At 49.6% G+C, this 24,230-nt stretch overlaps 1 protein-coding gene across 5 annotated transcripts in view; it reads right to left on the bottom strand.

The window, feature by feature from the left end:
- Positions 1 to 24,230, bottom strand: part of THAP7 (THAP domain containing 7) — a 357,684-nt gene that overhangs the window by 194,088 nt on the left and 139,366 nt on the right. For 3 of the 5 annotated variants that reach the window (XM_069638992.1, XM_069638995.1, XM_069638994.1), the window contains exon 5: positions 10,162 to 10,269. The exons of the other annotated variants lie outside the window; for them this stretch is intronic. In XM_069638992.1, coding sequence (XP_069495093.1) covers positions 10,162 to 10,269 — 108 coding nt within the window. The remainder of the gene's footprint in view (positions 1 to 10,161; positions 10,270 to 24,230) is intronic. 5 annotated transcript variants of the gene reach the window in all.

Genomic DNA, 24,230 nt, shown 5'->3' with positions numbered 1-24,230 from the left:
TGATGGGTGCTGGTGTGAATGAGAGCGCGATTGATGTGTGTATGTTGTGATAATGTAGGTTTATGGATGTGTGTATTATATGAGTGTGTATTATGGGAGAGTGTGCGTGTGTATTATTTTTTAACACTTTATTTTTCATATTTGCAAAACAGAAAAAACAGTCATAACCGAACATACATGGAAGTGACTGTACCTTTGCACCCACCTCCCCTTCCTCCCCCCACCCCTCCTGTTCACACCCGAGCCCGAGTCAGTAAAATTCCACTGTTGACTACAGCAGTCGTACTGGGACGTGTGTCTTTGGGACCCTTTTGGGATTCTGGGGTCACACTTCTGGATGAGTCATTGCTTTCGGTGGACAACAAATAAGCGATATATGGGCCCCAGATGTCGGGAGGTCGAGCATGCAAGGGGGGAAGTTTGATGAAGTTCGCCTTTGTGTCCTGACAATATGATACGTCTTGCAACCATTGCTGAGCTGTCGGTATAGGTCCTTTTCCCCAGGCCATTGCTATTCTTCTACGTGCCAACAATAGCAGCAGCCCTCCCAGCTTGCGTACTGCAGGGGGGAGGTATTTAGTGAGCCCTAATAGAGTAATCTTGGGGTCTGGTTTGATGAGTGTGTCTACAATTGCTGATTGTTTTTTCCAATATTGAAACCCAGAAGTGTTGTATTGGTGGACAGGCCCATGCGAGATGGAGAAAGTCCGCTGACGGATTACCACAACGGCCGCATTGTGGGGGAGTCGCGGGATGGTAGTGATGAATTCTGGCGGGGGTATGGTATGCCTGGTGAATGAATTTCAGGTGAATTAGTTTGCATCTCGTGTTTAGTGATACCCTATGTGTCTGTGGTAAAATATAATCCCAGTCATCATCTGGGATTGGGGCCTGGAGCGCTCTTTCCCCATCTCCCCCTCGATGCGGTCGGGTTCGGGGCGGTATCTGCTATGAGGGACTTATATAGCATTGAGACCAGCTTACCTTCCCCCTGTGATTGAATAACCCCGTGGAGTAGCTGCCGGGTCTCGGGCTGGTGGGGAAACGAGGGTAGTATGGTTTGTAAGGCGCCTCTGAGGCGGACGTAGATGAACGTGTCTAGGGCAGTGGAGGCCCCGCGAGTTTTGGCCTGTTGGGGGGGTAAGGAAATGCCCGTCTATGAAGAGGTCTCCCATACACTTACATTTTAGCTTGTCCACCCATGTCAAATAGACTTTTTCCGCGGACAGCGGGACCCCGGGAATTAATTTTACCGTAAGTAGGGGAGAAAACCTGGTCTGGACTTTGGATTTCAGCGCTATTTTTTCCATATGATAATGGTGGCGAGCATCTGGCTTAGGGAGTGGTGTGGGGTTTGTGTCGTGCCTAAAATCACAGCTCTGAGCAGATTCAGGGATGCCAAGGCCCGCTCAAGTTGGACATGGGGATGAATGAATTGAGTACCATACCAGTGCCCCAGAAATTGGGCTTGTGCTGCCCAGTAATATCGTTCTACGTCGGGAAGAGCTACCCTGCCTTTTTTAACTGGCTGAATTAATGTCTTATAGGCTATTCTGGCTGGTTTACCCGCCCAAAGCAGTTCGAGAATCATGCTCTGTAATCGTTGGAGATGTTTCTGGGGCACTAGTAGAGGGAGATTTACGAATAAATGAAGAAGTTTGGGGAGTATCACCATTTTTACCAGCGAAAACCGACCCCATAGAGTGAGTGGTAATGATTTCCACCTCTCCACTTTCACCTGCAATGATTGAAACACTTTGCTGTAGTTATCTTGGAACAGGGTTTGGTGATCCCTGGCTAAGTGGATGCCCAGGGAGCGCACATTAGAGTGTTCCCATTTGAAGCCATAGTTGTCTTTGAATTGTTGGGTCTGCGGAGTGAGTGGGAATATGACAGACTTCTTGTGATTGACCTTTAATCCGGAGAAGTTGCTGAATTTTATTAGATCGCGTATTACTGGATTTAAGTTCGTTAACGGGTCACGTATAAAAAGGGCGAAATCATCTGCGTATAGCGAGAATATTAGCCTATGGGGACCAAAGGACAGGCCTCTCTGTATATGCCGTGCCCGAAGATCTGAGGCTAGTGGCTCCATCACTAGTGCAAAGAGCAGGGCGGACAGTGGACACCCCTGTCTAGTCCCCCCTCTGGAGGTTGACTGCCCCCGATCTAGTTTTCCCTAGGATAACGTGGGAGCGGGGTTGATTATACAGCAAGGCTACTAGTTGGAGGTACCTTTTGCCCAGGCCCATTCTCTGTAGGATTTCAAAAAGGAATGGCCATTCGATGGAATCAAATGCCTTTTCGGCGTCTAAAAGGACTGCCACCGCTTGGTGCGTGGGATCTAATGCCTCCATGACCCCAAACATACGTCTTATACCAAACGTGGTATTGCGGCCTGGCACAAATCCGGCTTGGTCAGGGGGATGAGTCTGGAAGCAAGGATCTTGGCCAATATTTTGTTATGTAAATTGATCAGAGATATTGGCCTGTATGATCCGCATTCTTCCGGCGGTTTGCCAACTTTATGTAGTAATATCATGTTGGCTTCTCGGAGGGTCAGAGGGAGTGATCAGACCTCAAGTGCCTCCTCATAAACCTGTTGTAATAGTGGGGCAAGAATGGGTGCGAACGCTTTATAGAACTCATCCATCAACCCATCTGGGCCGGGGGCCTTGGTAGATCTTCAATGACCAGGAGGATTTCTTCTATCGTGATTGGGGAGTTCAAGGGTTCCCTTAACGTGGCCTCCACCCAAAATAGTTCTATATCTGCCAAGTAGTGGGATAGTTCCTCCTGGGAGGCGCTGAAATTGGTCCCATATAGGTTCTGGTAGAAGCTGCGGAAGGATTCCGCCATTTTCTTTTCGGTATGCACTAGGGTGCCCTGGGGATTCCGAATCCGCTCAATTTGCGCAGGTTTACGGTCCGCCGCTATCAGCCTTGCGAGAAGGGCGCCCAGCTTCTGACCCTCCCCGTATTGGCAGACTCGATGGCCTTGTGCTAAGAATTTCAGTGCTCTGTCTGCCGCCGCTGTGAACTTGTCGAGTTCGGTCTTCAGCGATGCCAGCACCTGCGGTCCCGGCGAGTTTAATTGTAACCATTCAAGCTCTTTCAATTTAGCCTCGCTTTGTGCTAGTTCACGTCTGAGGAGTTTCAGGATTCCTTGTTCTTTGGTAAGACAAATCCCTCTGATGTAGCATTTCAGAGATTCCCACAGGGTCCCGGCGGATGATACTGAGCCCTGGTTGATGTCAAGGAATGATAACATTTCTCTGCGTAGTTCCTCAGCAAAAACCTGATCTTGCAGGGACCCCGGCTTGAACCTCCAGTGCCTCCTCCCCTCCGAGAGATCTGGCGGGGCGTATTCAACAGTGACAGCCGAGTGGTCGGACATGGATCTGGGCAGTATTTGGCTGTTTGACCATTGATCTAAACTATGTGTGGACACTAGAATGTAATCTAGCCGGGAGCTCATTTGGTGGACCCAGGAGTGGAATGAAAAGTCACGAGACTCGCCATGTTGCCGTCTCCAAATGTCCACGAGGTCGTAGGCCCTGCAAATCTCGCGAACCTGGAGGGCTCTGTAGAGGTTGGGTGCGATTTATCTTTCTGAGGGTCAAGAGCGGTGTTCAAGTCTCCTGCCCATATGATTGTTGCGGATATTGTCTCTCCCAGGTGAATCATTGCCCAATCAAAGTTATTAGGACTGTCTGCATTTGGTCTGTAAGAATTTATAATAATAAACTCTGTATTTTCCAGAATGCCATGAACCAGAAGTGACCTCCCTTCTTCATCGCTCTTGGTTGCAATCAGTCTGAATTTCAGTGTTCTGTTTATTAGGATTGCTACTCCCCTGGCGTATGAGGAGTAGGACGCAAAGTACCTGTGGCAGCCCCAGTCACGTGCCTATCGACTCTCCGTTCCGGGGAGGAGGTGCGTTTCTTGAACCAGGGCGATGTCCACTTTGTGCCTCCGGAGATTAGTCAGGTTATTGCCCCCTTTAATGTTCCATGTGGCAAGCTTGAATGTTGTGGATGGTAAAATTGTGTATATTGGCCAGAATGTCAGACTTATTTTGCTGCGCAGTGACCCAGTCATTTTGTTTGAATCTTCGGGTTTCCTAACAGCTTTCTTTGGGTGTCTCCAGGTGGCGGCGGGGGGGAGGTACGGCCCCCCCAACAAGTACGCTTCCATAACATGAACCCTTTCCTGTCCCATTCATGGGCAACGTCCAACTCGCCCATTAGCTCCCCCCCCCCCCAATGTCCCCTAAAATAACTTAGCTGCACCTGGGGCGCTAGGGAACTCCCAAGGTCCAGCGCATCTCAACTCTAATGCAGTTTTCCTGAATCCAGGGGATCATTTCGAGCGGCGAGGGGTAGCCAGCCTCCAGGTTTGGATGTGCCTCAGGGTGGGTCGCCATTTGCTCGGTCCCTCCTCCGTGATCTTGAATTGTCGAAATTTTGTTTGTACCCCAGTTGATCGAGAAACAAATTTGCCTCTTCGGGAGTGTTGAAAAATCGTGATCTGCCATTGTGTTGGACCCGCAATTTGGCAGGGTAGAGCATGGAGTACGTCAATTTGTTGTCCTGCAGTCGTCGTTTCACTCCTGTGAACGTTCTGCACAGTGCTTGGACCGAGGGGGAGAAGTCGGGGAAAAATTGGACGTTGTCCCCGTCATACTGCAGGTTCCCTTTTTCCCTAGCGAGGCGAAGAATAGTATCTCAGTCCTTGTAATTGAGCAGTCTCGCTATAATCGGGCGGGGGGGCCTTCCGGGAACAGGTCGGTACCCTCTGCGCTCGCTCCACCATGAATAGATTGGACAGTGCCGGGCTTCCAAATAATTCTCTGCACAGGTTTTCAACAAAGTCTTCAATTTTTCTCGCGTGTTGCTGCTCTTACCCTCAGGACCCTAATTTTGTTCCGGCGTGATCGCCCTTCTAGGTCCTCGTTTTTGGTCATGACAGCTTTCATTTGTGTTTCCAATGTTGTAACCTTAGTGGACATGGAGGCCATATTATCCTCTACGTCGGAGATACGTTGTTCGGCAGTGTCTAGCCTGTCCCCATGTTTGTCCAGCCGATGTTGTAGCTGGTCAACTTTGGTGGAAAGGGAGTCCAGCTTACTGTCTATGTTGCCGGTTCCCGCTTTTAATTCGAGCAACATTTCTTTAATGTCTATGCTATGCGCGGGTTCGTCATCCCAGGGCATGTTCTCCTCCGGTTGCTCTTGCTGCTCGTGTGCTTTAGGGGCTTTCCCTATGGTTTCTGCCTCAAATGTTAGCTTCCGCTGAGACTGGTCTGATTTCCCCATCTCGTTGTTGGCGGTGTGATTGAGCCAAGTGTGTTGGGGCGATTGCCCAATATCCTCCTTATTTGTCGCCTTCCCCGAGTGAGTGTTGGCGGTCCCAGTGATCTGCCGCTCGGGTGGAGGTGGCTATGGCAATCCTGTAGCTAGCCCGCCAGTGTTGGCTAGACCTTATTGGGGTTGCAATGTCTCTCAGGGTGGCCTGCTGTATGCTTCTTCCGGCACTGTCTGGGGGAAGTGTGAGGGGGCTCAACTCCGGTGGCAGTCTTCAGCCCAGTCGCTATGCTCCAAGTAACGGCTCTGGGGATGGAGCTGCACCCCTCAGGGGGAGGCTGTGAAGCGCCATTGGCGTGGACCTCCTTCTCTCCTTTTCACCCGCCCTTCAGGCCACCCCGGGCGTCCCCCGGCCACAGCCGTTCCCACGCCCCGCCGGGGCAGGACTCTCACCTCCGGGGGGCCGGATGGACTCCGAACCAGCCCGACACTCGTCGGCGGGGGAAGCCGGGTTGTCCCCGTATTGACTCGGTCCGCGTGGTTGCGCTGCTGCTGCCCTCTCTGCCTCCGCTGATGGGGCCACTGGATCTGGTCTCTTCCCGCCTGTCTTCGCCCGAGCCCGTCAAGTCTTCTCGGGCGCGGTCTTCCGCGGCGTCAGGCTCCCGCAGACGACCCTGAGGGGCGGGGGGGGGGCACAAGACTCACCGCTGCTCACTCGGGTGAAAGCCCGGCCGGCCGCCCGCGCCGCCGTCTTTCCCGCACACGGGTCCTCGCTTAGAATGCCGACGCGGCTGCAGCCGATCGGGGCCCCCCACTCTCTCCCACTCCATACCGGCTGGCCGCCGAGGGAATTCCTCTGTCTTCTAGGGAGGGGGGGGGGCCCGGATCCGCATTGTTTTACAGGATTAATGCAATGCGCTGGCAGAGCTCACACCAGAGCGGCCATCTTGGTCGCGCTCTTGCGCCGTGTGTGTGTGTGTGTGTGTGTGTGTGTGTGTGTGTGTGTGTGTGTGTGTGTGTGTGTGTGTGTGTGTGTGTGTGTGTGTGTGTGTGTGTGTGTGTGTGTGTGTGTGTGTGTGTGTGTGTGTGTGTGTGTGTGTGTGTGTGTGTGTGTGTGTGTGTGTGTGTGTGTGTGTGTGTGTGTGTGTGTGTGTGTGTGTGTGTGTGTGTGTGTGTGTGTGTGTGTGTGTGTGTGTGTGTGTGTGTGTGTGTGTGTGTGTGTGTGTGTGTGTGTGTGTGTGTGTGTGTGTGTGTGTGTGTGTGTGTGTGTGTGTGTTATGAGAGAGAGTGTGTGTGTGTGTGTGTGTGTGTGTGTATGTGTTGCTCTGAGCAGATTCACCCCTCTTGAGATAGGCCTGGCTGCTCAGTCACACTACCAACTTGTGTAGTATACACCTATACCAAAAGGTGGTTACCTAACAGCAAAGGTGGTGTGCAGTCTCAGTGTTAATACATTAATTCCTATCCAACAGCTACTGCACCGGCAGTCCAAACCTGGAGACAGTCCCAGCGGTGGTGGTGGCGCAGCTGCTCCGCAAACCCAGTCAGCCGCCCAGCACACTGCAGCCCACTTCCCTTCTCTACTCTTCTATTTCCAATACCCTTGATGCTCTTGCCCCTGTCATGAGGATCCGCTTGAAGTCCAAAGCCAAGTGCAATTCCTGGTTTGATTCCGACCTAGCTACACTTAATAAGTGTAGGGCGGCTGAGAGGAATTGAAGGGTTTCTTGTTCATCCTCTGACAAACTGGCCTGTCGCCTGCTCCAAAGGCAATACCGACTCTCTGCCCTCACCAAGAAGAGAGTCCACTTTCAAGCCAGTGTCTCAGCAGCATCTAACAACTTGGCCGAACTCTTAATCTGCAAGGAGCTGGCCAACCCTGATGCAGTCTCTACCCCTCCTGTTGCCTCCCAGGCTCTCTGCGATGCCCTTGCCTCTCACTTTATCTCAAAAACCCAGGACATCCTGTCTACCCTTACTTTGCCTTCCCTTCCCCGCCCCTCTCAGTCTATGCCTGCTGACCCTCCTTCAGCCACCCCCCCAATCCCCTTCTCGTCATTTCCTCATTTCCCCCCCCCCCCCCCTCGATGAGGTTGCTAGACAAGTCCGATATATGAAAACCTCATCACAACTGGTTCATCCCTGTTCCTCTAAAACCATCAAGGACCACATTGACACCCTTGCTGACTTTTGCAACCACTTTTTTGCCTCTGGATCCTTCCCCTCCCCTCTGAAGCACTCCCTTGTGCATCCTCTTCTCAAGAAACCTACAGCTGATCCTACCTGTCTGGCTAACTATCGGCCAATTTCCATTACTCCCTTTCTGGGCAAACTCCTGGACAAACTGGGCATCTCTCAACTCAACCTTCATTCTGACATGGTTGGCCGTCTCCAGGACCACCAATCTGGCTTCAGAGCTGCCAGAAGCACGGAAACTGCTCTCCTGAACATCCATGAGGATCTGCTCTCCAACCTTGACGCCAACATTCCCTCTGTCCTCATCCTACTCGATCTCTTATCTGCCTTTAACACGGTAAACCATACCATCCTGCTCAACCGTCTCCGTGATAACCTCGGGATTACTGATCAGGCGCTGGCCTGGCTGACCTCTTTCCTCTCTGACCGACCCTCCCAGGTCAAACTTGGGTCCTTCCTATCATCTATCTCCCTCTCTACGTGTGGTGTTCCCCAGGGATCTAACCTCTCAACCTGGCTCTCTCGCCCGCTGCATTGCCATTTTCTGTTCAAATTTCCAGTGCTACGCTGACGATACTCAACTCATCTTCAGGCTACCCTCGACAACCTCCTCTCATCTCCGATTCCCTTACTGCCATTCAAGATTGGTGTTCCGCCAACGATCTCTGTCTGAATGCCAGCAAGACTGAAATCCTCCTCATCGGGACACCTTTGCCATCCTTTCCCCTCACTCTGGCCGGCCTCCCTTGGCCGGCCTCCCTTGGCCCTCCTCCTACCCCCACCTGCGAGGGTAAGAACCTTGGGGTCATCTTTGATTCTACACTTTACTTCTCTGCCCACATCTCTGAGGGCTCTAAAAAGTCAAACTTCCAAGTGCACCTCCTCAGAGGTACTCTACCCTTCCTCTCTTTCCCCCTTATTGTAACAGCCTCTTTCTAAATCTACCTGCCTCTTCTCTCCGCCCTCTGCAACTAATCCAGAACAGGACTGCAAGACTTGTCCTTGGCCTCAAGTCCTGGGATCGTATCTCTCCAGCTCTGAAATCTCTCCATTGGCTCCCAGTGGATGCAAGGATTACATTTAAAACCCTCTGCATTGTCCACAAGGCTTTCTGGGTCCTGGGTCCAAAATATCTTCAGCTATCCCTCTGTAAGTACCTCCCCTCTCGAGCTCTTCGCTCCTCCTCCGCTAACTCTGTCAGGGTCAGTTGTTTTTCACAGAAACGAGCTGGGGGTAGATCTCTGCCTTCGGCTGGGGCCTCTCTCTGGAACGGCCTCCCTGCCACTGTAAAACTTGAGGAAAACCATCTCAGGTTCCGGAAGCACCTCAAGACCTTCCTCTTTGCTTCGGCCTTCGCTCCCCTCCTTCCCCTGCTGATCTCCTCTCTTGGCACCTTGTATTGGGAACCTGGTCCCAGGTTCCTGCTCATCCTGGCACCCTACCGCACTGCCTCCAGGCCACCCCTTGCACTGGGGTTTGTATTTGTACCCATTTAACCCCCCCCTCCTGCACTTATCAGACCCACCTGATCTGCCTCAAACCTAGCACTTGCGACTAGGCTGCACTACCACTCTGTGCTGATTTTATTATTTATTTTTTATTATAATTTTTTATCCCGTTTCTCCTTTGCTCTGCACTTTCCACTTTCCACTTTCTCCCACCCCTCCATGCACTTTTCCCCTCCCCCTATCCCATGAACTTGCACGTTCTCAATGTCACTGGGCCTAGTGAGATCGTGGTTTCGTTCTCCCCTATTCCCCTCCCTTGTCACGCTCTGAAACACCCGTTTATGAGCACGATATAAATCATTCATTGCTTCCAGGCAAGGTGGTCTTTACCAGGGCCTCCGCTCCTCCTGCTCATTGTTCTGGCCACCCCGTCAGCTGCTCCCACTACAACGTTGACTACCAATCAAAGCCTGACGCAGGAACAGCAGTCCGCCCGGGCTCACACCCCAGCTCCCGCTGTGTCACTAGTCCACATTTCTGCTTCAGCACCAAACGAGCGATGCCATCTCCTGCTTGGCATCTCAGTGCCCAGTAAGCGGGCTGGTGTGTCTTCATGGAGGAGACGTTGGGGTTAGAGCATGGGTGAGCAGACAGCCCCGGTGTCTATGCCCTGGAGCCCACAAGTTGCGTTTCGACTCTCCCAGCCACTGGACTGCAATGCCACCTGGGCCAGCCTCTCCATGCAGGTCGACTGCCCCCCACAACCACTGCTAACCCATCCACCCATCACCGCACACACTATAATCACACCACCAGAGTCTGCAAACCCTCAGACAGTGCAGGAGCCGGTTTCAGTATTCAAAACGCTCCAGATGGCAAAGAAATGCAAGATATTTTAATGGTGCAGAACAGCACAGCAGGGGGGGGGGTCTACATCTTCATCCCTCTAAGCAATCCCTGGTGACCTATGATGACAACTCTTGATGCCTTGGTATTGTTCAATGGGCGCGGTTTCCAGACTTGCATATGCTGATGCTTTGTTTAATCTACCTGGTGTACTCTCCTGCCAGGTACTGTGACTATGATGAGCATTCTCTGCCTCTGCAGTCTGATCTCTTTCATGCCCTGGGGCCCCAGACCCTGTATGTGGAGCTTTTCTGTGTTTGCCCACATTTGTCCTACTGGCTTGTGCCCTCTGTGGTGCCCAGCGTACCTTTTTCTCTGGTCTGCGGGGGTGTCCGGGCCTTTCGGGTGCCGGCTGTCAGCCATATGGTTTCCCCGCCGTTGCTCGCTTGCCTTGAAGTCTTGTAAGGAAGGCATGCTATCAAAGCAAGACAGACAAGTGATCACAGTTCAAGGGCGTTTATTAAACTGTAAAATGGGTGCGATAAACTCCTAATCTAAACCCAAGTCTAAAATGGGAGCAAGCTACCACCATCAAATAATACAGTTCTAGTGGAGTCTAGTCAAATAAAAGGGCCTATACTAAGAAAACCTATTGCCAAACCTTACTGCTATGTTACAAAAGAGTGTGGGGATATTGTTCACAAGAAAAGAAATAAGCGTTCACAAAATCATAAATCAGGAGGTTATGGCCAGGGTCTCCCTTCCCCATGTTTTTAGCACGAAACAAGGCGGTACTCTTGAGCACAGCACACTCCTGGCCTTCTCCAGCACAAGCTTACAGTCCATTTTCTCTATATCAGGGCCTTCTGTGCCCAAGTCTCTTTTCATGCAAAGTCTCTTGCTTCAGAGAGCCCGATATGTTAAAACAAAAGTTCCTTCTATCAATCTCTTCACGTCGGGTGATTATCAGTCACCCTTGGTTCCCCCTTAGCTGGGCTCTGATCCTCCTCTCAGCGCCAACCTCCCAGAGCATTTAAACAGACTTCCGAAGGGCGATCTAGTCTCGCTGGGTCACTCCTGTTAGGCAAGATTGTATGCAGTAACCCTATGGCAGATTACACCAGCCTTGTCCTCTTGGCAATAGGGAACCCACCTTTGGTATAGGCCTGTACTACACATTGGTAGAGTGACTGAGCAGCCAGGCTTATCTCAAGAGGGGTCAATGTGAGCTGTAGAGGTACAACATAGAGATTCACAGTGATAAGTATTCAAATAACACTTGTACTCAAGGTCTCTTATTAAAATATCATTATTTATTAATTTAACAGTTAAAATAAGCCTTCTTTAGAAAGGGCACTATGCAACAATAAAATACACTTCAAAAATACACTCCTTCAGTTTCAGTTCAGTAATTAGGTACCCTTTTGGGATGTTGCACACATTTCCTACACCATGAGGTGACGTCAATAGCTAGAACACTGTGGACATTGATATATCACTTTAACACTTAATGTAATACTGGAGTTATGAAAAAGGGAAACGGTTAGGGAAGGAAACAAAAGTTAGCAAGTTATCTGAACAGGTAAGTACTTTACAATCCCCCAATGAAGTATAGGTTAGCCCTTCCCCAGCAATACAAGTAACTTATGTAGGACTTTTTTGAGGGACAGAAACACAAAGCCAAAGTGTCAGAGTCTGCAGGGAGCAAGGATATCCAATGCCAATTGAGCAAAGTCCAGAGGAGCGGAGGCACTTCTGGAAGATATCACAAATGTCTTGCACAATGTTATATAGTTTGTAGAAAAGAATCTCTGTTGGGCCACAAGCTGCGAGGCTTGTGAAAAGCAAAGATGCAAGCAACTTTGCAAAAGGCAGCTGATGCAAGTCTCCAGTGAGAACAAGCAAGCTACAAGCGGTAAGTACCCCTAGTTAGACAGTACCTTAAGTCTGAAGAAAAGGGTCCAGCTGGCTTCTGTTACTGTTGCAGTCCTGCAGATCCTGGGCATCAGTCGTGGGGAAAATAGGGAGGACGTCTGGGGACTCCTGCACTGCGGTTGGAAGGTCAGCGGCAGCAATGGGTTTAGTCCATATCAGCACTCTGTTGAGGTGGCTCAGGCTTCGGTCGTCCTGCTTCGAGGGAGTCCTTAGGATCTTCCTGGAGCTCGGGTCTGGCTTAAAGACGATGCACTCGTTCCTGGTATTCCTGTCCCCTGGCACTCGGTTCCAGCAGCAGAAAAGAAGTACAGCTAGCAGGGAGAAGGGTTCCAGTCAAGTTAGTCTTGGGGTCAGATGGTCCCACCAACCCAAAAGGAAGAAGTGGTCTATTCCAGGCTTCTCTAGTCGATTCGAAACTTGGAGCTTCAGCACTACAGCAGGGCTTCACTGGGCAAACCAAGAGTCCAGGAGGGTGCAGCAAGCTTCTATTAGTTTTTTCTTTGGTTCCTTTGTCCAGTGGTCGACTATGCCTTCTCTCCAAAAGCCCTTGCCTTTCATGCAGGTTTTTCCCCATTCATTCGCAGCCTAGCCGTCACACAGCAGGGTGGCTATCCTCCAAGGACAGCCAGCCAGCCAATCACATTTGAGTGCATTCCTGTAACCAAGGAGACTAAGCAGATGGAGTTTCGGGAACGTCCCTTGCTTCCTGCCCTGCCAGACATGCTGGAATCAGAGGTGGGCTTCACCAGTAAATCCTGCAAAAGACAAAACAAAGGGAGAAAACCTGGTTTGGCACGCAGAGTAAAACCAAAGAAGACCTGAAAAGCAAGAAATGGCGAAAAAAGAATACCGGCTATTTTGCCAAAATGGGCACCCGTGGGATCAATACTGCAGCTGAGCATTTCGCCTGCGGTAAAAACGCACAATGGTTTGAAAATAAAACCACTGCCACCAGCCGTTCATTGTAGTGAGGGTAACATACAAAATGTTACATGAGAAAGTAGACAAAGGGGATACTAAGTAATCCCCCCTAACACTCCAGATAAGATGGTGTGTGCTGGGTCTATACAGAGAAAAGGGTAAGTAAAGTCAATTTCACTTTACTACTCTTGGAAACAGTTTATCCAAGAGAAGGTATTTAAACCTTAAGAGAAATCCAAAGGACGAAAATGCATGAGGGAGTGAGAAGAAGGTCTCACTCACTCAAGGATAATTTTTTTTTTTTTTTTTTAAGTCCTTAAGTCCAGCAAAAGAGCTGGGGGTCTCCAAGGTAGAAAGGAATTAGCACAGAAATTAGAATTATCCCTAACAACTCGGTTAGCCCATGACAAGTGCAGGTTTTTACAAACTCCTAATTCACTCTGCGTTCCCCTCAGCCTGGCGCAAATGCCCGTTTTACACAATTTTATAAAATGTATAACTTCTGCAATGTGTCAAGGACTTACAAGGGTCGAGCCAAACCCCTCGTACAATTGTATGACATTTCATGCCGGCCTTCCCTATGGCCTCTTGGTACTTATAGTTTCAGGAGAGGGGTACCAGATACAGACCTTCGATTGAGTGTGGCATCGGACCACTATCTCTGGTACCAAGTTCATTCACAAAAATACCTGTTGTCTATTTCTCTTAATGTTGTCACTGCAAATGTTGGGGATGAGCTGGTAAAATCCCACCCCCCCTCACCATTCCCACCGTGTCTAAACCACACGTAAGCTAAGGGGGGGGGGGGGGCAACACCACGGTACCTGATCGCATGATGTAACATGGAAATATACATGTAACACCTGACCCACAGCCAAATAATGAACGCCATTTTGTATTAGAGGAGGTGCCATGTTTTAGCTAGGCCCAGAAAACCATCCCTCTGCAAAATCCAGTTCTCCCCATCCCCAGCACCTCACAGCACCGAGAGCCCAAATCCCCACCACTTCCCTGCCTTGACTGCTCTGCGCGTAGACTGTTAACACGGAAGTCTAATCATTTATTGTTGCAATTGTCCTGCATCACTTCCCTAGATTATGCTCACTGCAGAACGTGAGATCATGCCCAGCCTTTAACACAAGTGCCCATCCATCTCCACTAAACCGCCCATGCCCTTTCAACCCTCACCCAACCGTCCAAGTCCCACCAGTCCTCGACCCCCTCACCCTCTCTCATGCTGAGACCCAACAGACCACCTCAAGTTGTCCATTCCAGAACACTCACCACAGGCCTAATCCTAAAACCGCAGTGTATCCTCTTAACAGCAACACATGCCTACCTATATCGGGAGAATTCAAACAAAGCCGCTGGCAGGTCAATCTCCTAGGGTGGGCACCAGGGATAAAGATATCAAAGGGAACCTTGAGTGAAAAGGTTGGAATGCCAATACATTAGCTCATTCGACCTGACCACCTACACTCATGCAAGGTTTTATGAGTATAATTTCTTCCGTATTATCAATTTCTGTTGTTTAGTTTAGCCAGATAGTTATATTGTGCACCCGACCCGACCTTCACACTGCAGAGATGAGCCCAGTGGACCCACGTGTGCCAGGAGCGACTGGAGACAACTGCCAATTAGCACCCTGCCTCCCTTACAGTATAAACTGTGCCAAAGGCTTCCCCCCAATCCGATGCTACATTTTGTGCCGTATATGCTATGTCATCACTGACGCTGTATGTCCTTTTACTGTGCTGCCTGTGTATTGTTTGGCAGACCGCTCTCGGGCAGCAGAGTTCTTTGCTTGCTAATTTTATTCTACATAAAATGTGTTCTCCTTTCAACTTATCTCCTGGTCTCATTCCCCAGCGGGGTGTGTCCATTATTTTGGTCAATTGGATATTACAGGTTTTAAAGAGGGGGGGCCTTCACAACCTTGAGCCTCACACAATCCGGTCCACTATCAGGATCTTCCGACTCACGGCTGTGCTGAACTCGTTGGCGTTTCCTTGGCCGCTGGAGTGCAGGACGGTACCTCCATGGCAATCAAGTCCCCCTCCCCGCCCTGGCTATCAGCGTGGGAAGGTTCCACGTACCGCTGACATCCGTCACACCATTCGCCAGCTGCGATTCCTGGTCTTATTTGTTGGAGGCTTCGCGGGTCTGGGTTGAAAAGGACAAGGGCAACTTCCTCCTCGACGTCTCCCTTCAGGTCTCGCTCCCTTTCGCCTCCATTTGAACTGCCGTCCTGGAATAGTAGCTGCTTCCTTTTGCATTCGGCCTTGCTCAGAGTGTGCTCCACCTTTTATCCCTATGGGGAAGTGACAGGGAAGTCAGGTGTGTATCGTTGTCAGTAATTGCCCGACTCAGCCTGGCCCTTGTGTTGGGACATGTAAGGTAAACGGCTCTGGCATTAGTCCACTGTCGCTCACAGTGTGAGAAAGTGTTCCTCTAGGAAAGGGAGGTAGAGTTTCTATATATCCTATTTGGCAGGATGGGGGAAAAGGCATCATAAAGGAAGGGGATACCACGTCTCACCCTTCAGTGTCCCACTTCCACTCCCCGAAGAGCCCTTATCCCGGTGATACTCCCGGGCTGGTCCACCCTCACGGACTGGATCCAATAGCGATGGCCGTGTCCTGGCCACCCGGATGACAGATTCCCTGGGGACTAGTGAGATACCTTCAGGTTTCACAGTCTGTGGTGGCTCCGCAGGGGCAGCGTCTCTTCTGGCAGCTGAACATCTGCTTTCCACGCTCTTCCGCCACCCGGTTCGCTGGGAGTTTTAGTCAGTCTTTCCTTCATGTCCATTCAACACTGGTCCGCCTCTGGACTCACTTTCCCTTCTTAGCGCTTATGGGATAATAGCCAACTATCAGAAGTTTGCAAGATAAGCTGATACCAATCATAGGTGCAGGCAAACATCCTCACACTGGGCAATGTGATGCAGGAATATGGATTTGTACCCTTTGAAGATTTGCAGCGCTTACACGGGTTACCAGACACAGAACACTATCACTACAGGCAGCTGCCACATGCCATACATAACCAAATTGGGGATCTGCAAGAAGTCCTGCAATGCTGCCCACTAGAGAGTAATATCCTGCTGGAGAGAATTGTGAAACGGGTCGTTTCTACGTTCTTTCAGGCAATATCTTCTTTCGCCAAGGTGCAAACTCTCCAATCTTAAAACTGAAGTGGAAGGGAGATGTGGGAGTGATTGAATCTGAAGACTGGATCGAGACATTAATGTACCACAGGGAAAGGGCAACTCAAAATATTACATTGGGTGTACTACCCTCGCACCCTGCTCTTTCGGCGGGGATGGGTGGACAGCTCAAATTTAAGATGTGGCAACAGGGTAGACGCTTTCTTTCATGTTGTGTAGTAATGTCCGCAGATTCACTGCCTCTGGACTACATGCCTAAATAGACTGACCACTACGCTGTGGGCAGAAATCACATGCAAACCGAAGTTACTGTTGCTGGGGATTTGGGACAAAAACAGCCTTTACACACCATTAGAAACTCTTTCTAGCCACAACATGTGTCCTCAAACGTGACATTGCAGTAAAATGGGGTGCAGCAGAATGTCCCAAATATCGAGACTAGGTGTTCAACATGTGTACGGCCACTGGAAAAAAGAAACTATATTGCTCGGAGCAGCCCTACGAAGGCGGACAAGGTATGGGGGGGAAGTGGGAGGCAGAGAGTTGACTGGGTGGGCCTTAAGGTGTATATTGGGTTGGCGGGCAGGGTATCAGGACGCCAACCGGCCGGGCACTGTGTATAATCTATTGGATGTGAGGTGAACAATAAGACCAATAGTATGTTATTGCACGATCAATAAAAAGAATTGTTTTTCTTTTTAAAAGAGTGCTCATCATAGTCACTGCACCTGGCAGGAGAGTACACCAGGTAGACTACCCAAAGCATCAAGTCTGGGACCCACAGCCATAGAATACCAAGGCATCAGGAGTGCTCATCATAGTCACAGAACCTGCCAGGAGAGTATACGAGGTGGAGCAAGCATAGAAATAGTTGTTCATCATTGCAATACCTGGTAGTGAAGCGCCCAGTTAGTTAAGAGAGTTCTCCTAAAGTCCACTTGAGGTAAGACTTCATAAAACTATCCCTTGACATACAGGTCCCCAACTCTTAGTATAAGTCTGTACAACCCAAAGGATCTTGCTTGCGTGGCAGAGCAGCCAGGCTCATCATAGGAGGAAAATGTGCGCTGTAAGTAAGAACACTGAACACAGCAAGTACAATAGTCCAAAGAAACAGTAAATGTTATATTAAAAAAATACATTTATTATTATTTAGACAAGGAAGGTAGATCATTACTCATTTCACTAACCAACACACATAGGAATTCTTATTAATACTTTTCAAAGGTGATTACTTCAAAAGTAGTTGCTTGTGTTTACAATTGTTACAGAGTTCAACACAAATGACAGTACTACAGTATTATTGGTAGTACCACACACTTGCGTTACTTCACAGATATACAGTATTTAGTTAGCAAAACAACATAAGATGAAGTCTTTAGGAAGGAAAAAGGTCACACACACACCCCCCCCCCCAGCCTTAACGTTCTAGAGACACTTTATCGGAGCATCTAACAATTTCAAAGACCAATCCCTAATTATATGAAAAGGTTAGTGTAGGAGTGGAGCCAAAGTCTTACGAAGTAGCAGACTATCAAAAGGTCCACAGTATACTTTTAATCTCTAGGATAAGATTACATGAGGATATAACACAAGTTAAGAGGACCATGCAAAGGACTCCCTAAAGGGACACAAGCTGGCAAGTGTGGGTCAGAGGTAGGGTGGACACCCTGGACACCTTCACGCACTCTAGTCACACTGGAGCGACTCTTCGGTTCAAGGTAAGTTATACCTTTAATCCCACAGTACCTTAGGTTAGAAGAAATAAACGTAGCTGGATTCTTGCCTGGTAGATCTTCGCTTCTGAAGTCCTGCACTCTGGTGAGGGGGCTTCGATGAGTGGGATCGTGCCTCTGGAGGTCCAACTGGAACTCACCAAAGTTCTAGACAGATTCATTCTTGCAAAGATGTTGCATGCAAATGGGTCGGAGGTCTCCTGGTATTCGCGGTCTGCAGCTCTGGAAGGGCACAGCACCATGGGAGATGGCTCAATTTGCTGTTCTTCCCAGGGCAGTTGGTCCCACTTGCCAAAGGGAAGGACTACTCCTCTTCGGAGCTCTTCTGTCGATTAGGAAACAGGTTCAGAACAGCAGTGGCCGCTTCACAGTGATTGGAAGGGTCTGCCGGCGTGATTGGTGGGCTTTGGTTCTTCTGTTCCAGTGGTAAACTTGCCTTTCGCCTCAGGAACCTCACCTTTGATTTGCTTTCCCAAGACACTCCTCTGCAAACTCTCTCAGCATTTTACCAATCAGGACAGTCGCCCGCTGGTGGGAACTGGTTCCATTCAGGCACTCAGGGAGACAAATAGCAGGGGAATGAATAACTGTTTCCGCACTTCCTGCCTGCCCAGAGACACTGGAGCGCCACATAGAAATGGCAAAAAAAGAAAGGAGCCACCAGGTTAGAAAACGGGTGACCCTTTTGTGCATAACCAAGACAGTGAATACAGTCTGCGATAGAAAAAAGCAAAATATGCGTTAGAACACATCCACTGCCAGCAGCCATAATTAGAAGGTTGTCTATGTGACTAAAAAGTCACAGGAGCAGAGAGAAGGAGGATACTAGGTATCGCCTTAGCACTACACATAAGGTGGTGTGTGCTAATCTCTCATAGTATAAAGTTTTAGGAAAGATACAAAGTATCCCTCTATCCTTAAGAACTGTAGTTAGTAAGGATAAGGAAAGAAACTCAAAGGAGGACACAAAGGGTTCCCAGCAACACTGCGCATAAGGTGCTTTGTGCTGCAAACCAGGGTGGTGGACCTGAGACGGGATGAGGAGTAGAGAAAGTGCACATAAGATAACGGGAAAACAAAGAGGAGAAGGCAAGAAAGGACCACCTGCCCACAACGACAAGGGATAGACTGAGGGCAACGCAAGCCGTAAAACAGGGAGGGGTGACAAGGAAGACGGAGGTGCATATGTCTCTTTTTTCCATGAAGGAAGTCTCAGGGCACATTTTGGCAGAAATCAAGGCTCTCATGGGGGACCTGCAGGCCTCAATGGCAGACCAAGCAAACTGAGTGGGTACTGTTGAGAACAAGATATAGGGTCTTGGAGAAAAAAAAAACAGCTTAATGGGGACCTGGTGGAAATGCAGCTAGATGCCATGATGGCAGGATGACAGTGCTGGAGCTGCGGGAACAAGGTGATGTTAAAGATGGGTGATTTAGAAAACAGCGAGAGGAGTAACAACATGCGAATACAGGTCTCAGAGAGATGGTGGGAGAGACCCAGACGCAAGTGGAGAAGAAGGTCCAGGCTCTAGTACACCGTCTTTTTGAAGCAGAAGGCGGCAAGCTGGTGCAAATGGAAAGGGCGCGCAGAGGTGGAAAACCTTACGGAAACAGCCCTCGTCCATCGTGGCAAAATTCCTAAGGTATAAAGATAAAACAGAGGTGCGGACCAGGCAAAGCAATGCAGAGAAGTGGACTTTGAAGGCTTGAAGGTGAGGATATACCAAGACTTGTCCATCCTCACGCTATTCAGGCAAAGGGACTGCTGACCTCCAATGAAATGGCTCCAGGAGAAAAGCATCAGATACAGATGGGGTTACCAGTTTTCACTGCATTTTGAAGCGGACGCCGTTGAATACCGTATAACATTGGCAGATGAGGCAGAACAAGCACTGTCATCTTAACTCAGACATGGAGGTTTAAATGAGGGAGCCTGGTCGACCTTCCACGAGCAGGGAGCAGCAACCGTCAAACCCGGGCCACCTGAGAAGAAAGAGGCCAGACAGGGAGGAAATACATGAGAATGAACGTCCCGTCTCTCCGTGGGACTCTCACAGCAACAAAACAACAGTACCCCTGGAGGAACAGGAGGCTGATGGCCAAAAACATCTTGATGGTTCCAGGCGGTATGAAAAAAAAAAAATTAAAAAAAATAAAAAAAAACACGAAGAAATGCTGGAGGGAGGGAAACCCCTCTACTCCAAGGTGGCCTTCTGCCGAAAAGAGGGCATCTCAGCAACTTTTACACAGTTTGACAAGTTAAGATTATTAATGGTTACAATGTTCATGGGGAAGTTCAATAGGGGGTTGTCCTCAGGATAGCAAGTGTGTCAAGAAAGGAGCAGACTCTACTGCAAACAGGATGGCAAAAGGTGCAAGTCAATAACAACTGGAGGAGTGGAAAGACTAGCTAATGGTATGAAGCAAAATGGGGACAAATGAGGGGCGCAGGAGTCTGGTCGTGGGCACTCTAAATGTGAAAGGCCTAAATTCGCCAACAAAGAGAACCCTTGTGGCGAGAGAGTTTCGTAACGCCTCACTAGACATACTATTTTTACAGGAAACACCAGGTGAGGGGAAAGGAGCGAATTTTGAGAGGGATGGGCATAGGACAGGTCCATTGGGCCTCTGGGCCTGTAAAGCGAGGTGGGGTGGGGGAGATTATACATAAGCAATGCAGAATACAGGAATGTGTAGAGGACAGACTTATGGAAGGACGGCTGCATGTGATACAGGGCAGCCTGGAGGGAGCACGGGCAGTGCTCGCTACTGTATATGCCCCCTATCAAAGGCAGGCAGGGTTTATACAAAAGGCACTAGACAGTACAAGCGCTGGGGACAGAGCTGTACATCGAGGGGGATTTGAACTCCTGGACGAATGACGCGTGGGATAGGAAAGCAGTGGGGGAAAGCGAGTCCTCGAGCAGGGTGCAAAGGATGGGGCACCTGGGGTGGACAATAGAGACACAAGGCCTGGTTGATGTATGGAGACTGACACACCCGTGTCAGAGGAGCTACGCCTTCTCCACACGCCATACACCAGGATAGATCACCTACTGTTGAACAGAGATCAGGGGGCAAGAGTAACAGGATGTGACATTAGGCCAGTGGTCTAGACCGATCATGATATGGTCTGGATGACCCTAGACATAGAAGGGATGGACAGGCCTGATAACAGCTGGAGGTATGAGCTGCTCTGGAGAGACCCTATATTTGCAGACCACAAAAGTTTACTAAAGAAATAGACGAATACAGGAGATGAATGACACAGAGGTAGATGGGCACGAGCGTGGTGTGGGATGCAGAAAAAGCGACGTGGAGAGGGCGCCTGATCAGGGAAGGTTTGCTTAAGAAAAGGGAAAGAAGGCTACAGGAGGAAAGATACCGAAAAGAAATAGAGGGGGAGGAACAGATGCATGCAGGAGGGGGGGGGGGGTAGATGGAAGAGATGCAGGTGGCACTGCGAGCGAAGAGGACAGAGCTTAAAGAGCTGGGAATGGGTACAACCCTGAGTAAGTTAAGGTACCTCAAACAGAAGTTTTACAAGAAAGGGGACAAAGCGGACACTCCTGGCAGTTATGCTTTGGGCACAAAGGGCGGAAAGATGGGTGACAACCCTAGAAGACCCAAAGAAAGGGGAGTAGACATGATCCAGAACACCTAGAGAGCCCAATAACCACAGAAGAAGTGCAGGAGGGGATAGCTCGCCTACCGAATGGGAAAGCCCTAGGGGAAGACAGTTTTACCGCTGGATTTTACAAATGATTCTCAGGGGTACTCCTGAGCCATATGATAAAGCGTTATAATATCCTAGAAACAGGGGAAGCGCCGGTCTCCTTCAGCAAGGCACCGATAACAGTGATCCCCAAGGAAGGAAGGGACCCGGCCCAATGCCCATCCTACCATCCCATTTCACTGTTGAATGTAGACGTGAAGATATTCATGCGCATATTGGCAACCCGACTAGAGAAGGAGAAAATGCCACGTATGGTACATCCAGACCAAATGGGATTCATAGCAGGAAGGCAGTGCCCTGATGCAATACGGAAAACCCTGGACCTTATGGAGCAGGTCTCCGGAGACCCGAGCGAATACGCACTCCAGAGCCTAGATGCGGAAAAGGCCTTTGATCGGGTTGAGTGGGCCTTTTTATTTGCAGTGTTGCAAAAAGTAGGCTTTGTGGACAGAATGTGCCGGGCTATAGGGGCAATCTATGAAGCCCCCCACAGCAAAGATAGTTGTGAATGGGAAAATATCTAGGGAAATCAAACTTAGCAGGCGCACCAGGCAGGGGTGTCCGCTGTCACCCCTGCTGTTTGCCTCTGACGATGGAGCCCCTAGGTATGAAAATAAGGGAGGAGAACCAGATAAGTGGTATCAAGGTGGGGGACGAAAGCTATAATATAAGCATGTATGCAGATGACATGCTACTGTACGTCTTGAATGTAGCTGCCTCGGTTCGGGGGGGGCACTTCAGATACTGGAAGAATATGGGCGAGGGTAGCAGGAAAGAGCAGTGGGGAATGGAGCAGTTTGGGGATCACAGTAGAAAATACCTAGGGGTGAGAATACCAAAGTATCTGGATAGTATACACAAGCTCAACTTCCCCCCCGTTGCTGCACAAGCTGTGTTCAGGGATCTGGAACTGTGGTCAAGGCTCATGATATTTTGCTTGGAGAGACTGAATGCGGTTAAGATGGACCTTCTCCCTCGGGTAATGCATCTGTATCAGGCACTGCCAATCCAGCTGTCCGACATCCATTCCATGGAACTAAAGAGGAGGATTAATAGATTTTTATGGCAAGGAAAAAAGCAGAGGGTCTCGTATAGGATCCTGGTGCAGCCAAAAGAAGGGTGGGGAGGGTCTTCCGGACATGTGCACCTATCAAAGGGCGGCACATTTTAGAGCTCTGGGTCCCTCATCTGAGGATGGTTTAGCATAAACAATGAGTCCAGATTGAAAATTACCAATAGAGGCCGGTTACACTGGGGGAATGGCTCTGGGTGCCTTGGAAGGCGATCCCGAGGAAAGACAAAGCACATCGAATACTGGGACCGCTCTAAGCACTGTGGCGGGTCAAGAGAGAAATGGTGAGAGTCACAACCTGGCCGTCCCCACTGAGTCATATATGGGCCCCCCCCCCGAAACGCAACCATATTTCAAATCATGCCAGATTCCAAGAATGGTTTGAGGCAGGAATGGAACGAGTGGGGCAGGTTCTTATGAAAGGATCATTCATAGAGGTAACGGAATTGGAGGAGAATATGGGCATAGGTAAGATTTCAGTGTTTAAATACCTGCAGCTCAAGGGAGTAATGATGTCAGGCAAATGGAGGGAGAAGTTGTAGAGGCAACTGACAGATACGGAAGCAGCACTGAGCGCGACAAGGGGAGATGAAGGGGTCAATATCCAAACTATCCGACCCGGCTAGCTGCGCAAGGAGGGGAGATAGACACCTATAGAAAGAAGTGGGAAAGGGATATGGCAATGGAGTTAGATGTAGGCCAGTGGGGAATATGCGAAAAGGCACATGGAACATCTAATGCTTGTCAGTATAAGCTGCACAGCATTAAGTTTTTATATAGATGGCAGTGAGACTGAGCTAGAAAGTCCAAGATGTATCCAGGGGTGGACCCCCGCTGCTACAGGAAATGTGGCCGGAAAGCAGACTATTGGCATATGTGGTGGACGTGTGGGGAGGTGCAAAAGTATTGGAAGGAGGTCATGGGATGGATAAAAGCCCTGGACGGAGTGGAAAGGTGTCTGGACCCCTTGTTGGTGCTAACCGGGATGGAAGGGGTAGAGGGGAAATGGACGAAGCTGCCCCACATGGCCAACTCACTTCCTGCTGCTCGCAGCGAGGGCATGCCTGGCAGGGGAGTGGAAGAGAGAAAAACACCCGGATGAGCAGCAGTGGGCCCAAAAAGCCAGGGATAGATAGATAGATATATTATATAAAACTCACCGTAATCTTATTTCTGATGCGTGTATCTGCTTAGATTGACATGCTGTGCATAGGCCGACATCTAGTGGAACTGCAGAGTATTACAGTCGTTTTCGAAACAGGACGTTGACAGGGCATGCCAGTAACACTATCCCTAGTGTGACGTCCACTGTACCCATGGTCCTTCATGCGTCGAGGTCCCTCAGATTGTTATTTTTCTGACATTAGGTAGCATGAAGTGTAGCGCGAGTACAGTTATATCCAAGCAGACATGTATCAGACAAGCTCATAAGCATCCATGCGCCTTCTTTACGCAGGGAGGAAAGGTGGGCGCTTGTGAATCTAAGCAGATACAAGCATCAGTAATATGATTACGGTGAGTAATGTATCCCTTCTGAGGTTTGTGGAATCTGCTTAGATCACATGCTGTGCATAGATTAGCGAGCAGTGTTAGGAGAAGGCGGTGTGATGTGAGAAGGTTCATGGGCGAACAGATGTCTTAGAACCGCTTCTCCCGTCTGTGGATCTGTAGTGGAATGAGTGTGTATTGAGCTCCATGTAGCTGCTTTGCAAATGCGCTCTTGAGGGACGTTTGCAATGAAGGCCAGAGTGGCTCCTGGGCTTCTTGTGGAGTGAGCTCTAGGCATGAAAGGCAGTGTCTTGTTTGATAATGAATAGCACAATTGTATACATCTGACTGTCCATCTGGCGATTGCATTTTTGGAAAT

Source organism: Ambystoma mexicanum, chromosome 1q, assembly GCF_040938575.1.
Source record: "Ambystoma mexicanum isolate Mex_15411 chromosome 1q, UKY_AmexF1_1, whole genome shotgun sequence".
In the NCBI taxonomy this organism is placed as follows: domain Eukaryota; kingdom Metazoa; phylum Chordata; class Amphibia; order Caudata; family Ambystomatidae; genus Ambystoma; species Ambystoma mexicanum.
This window is presented reverse-complemented; position numbering and strand designations above follow the sequence as displayed.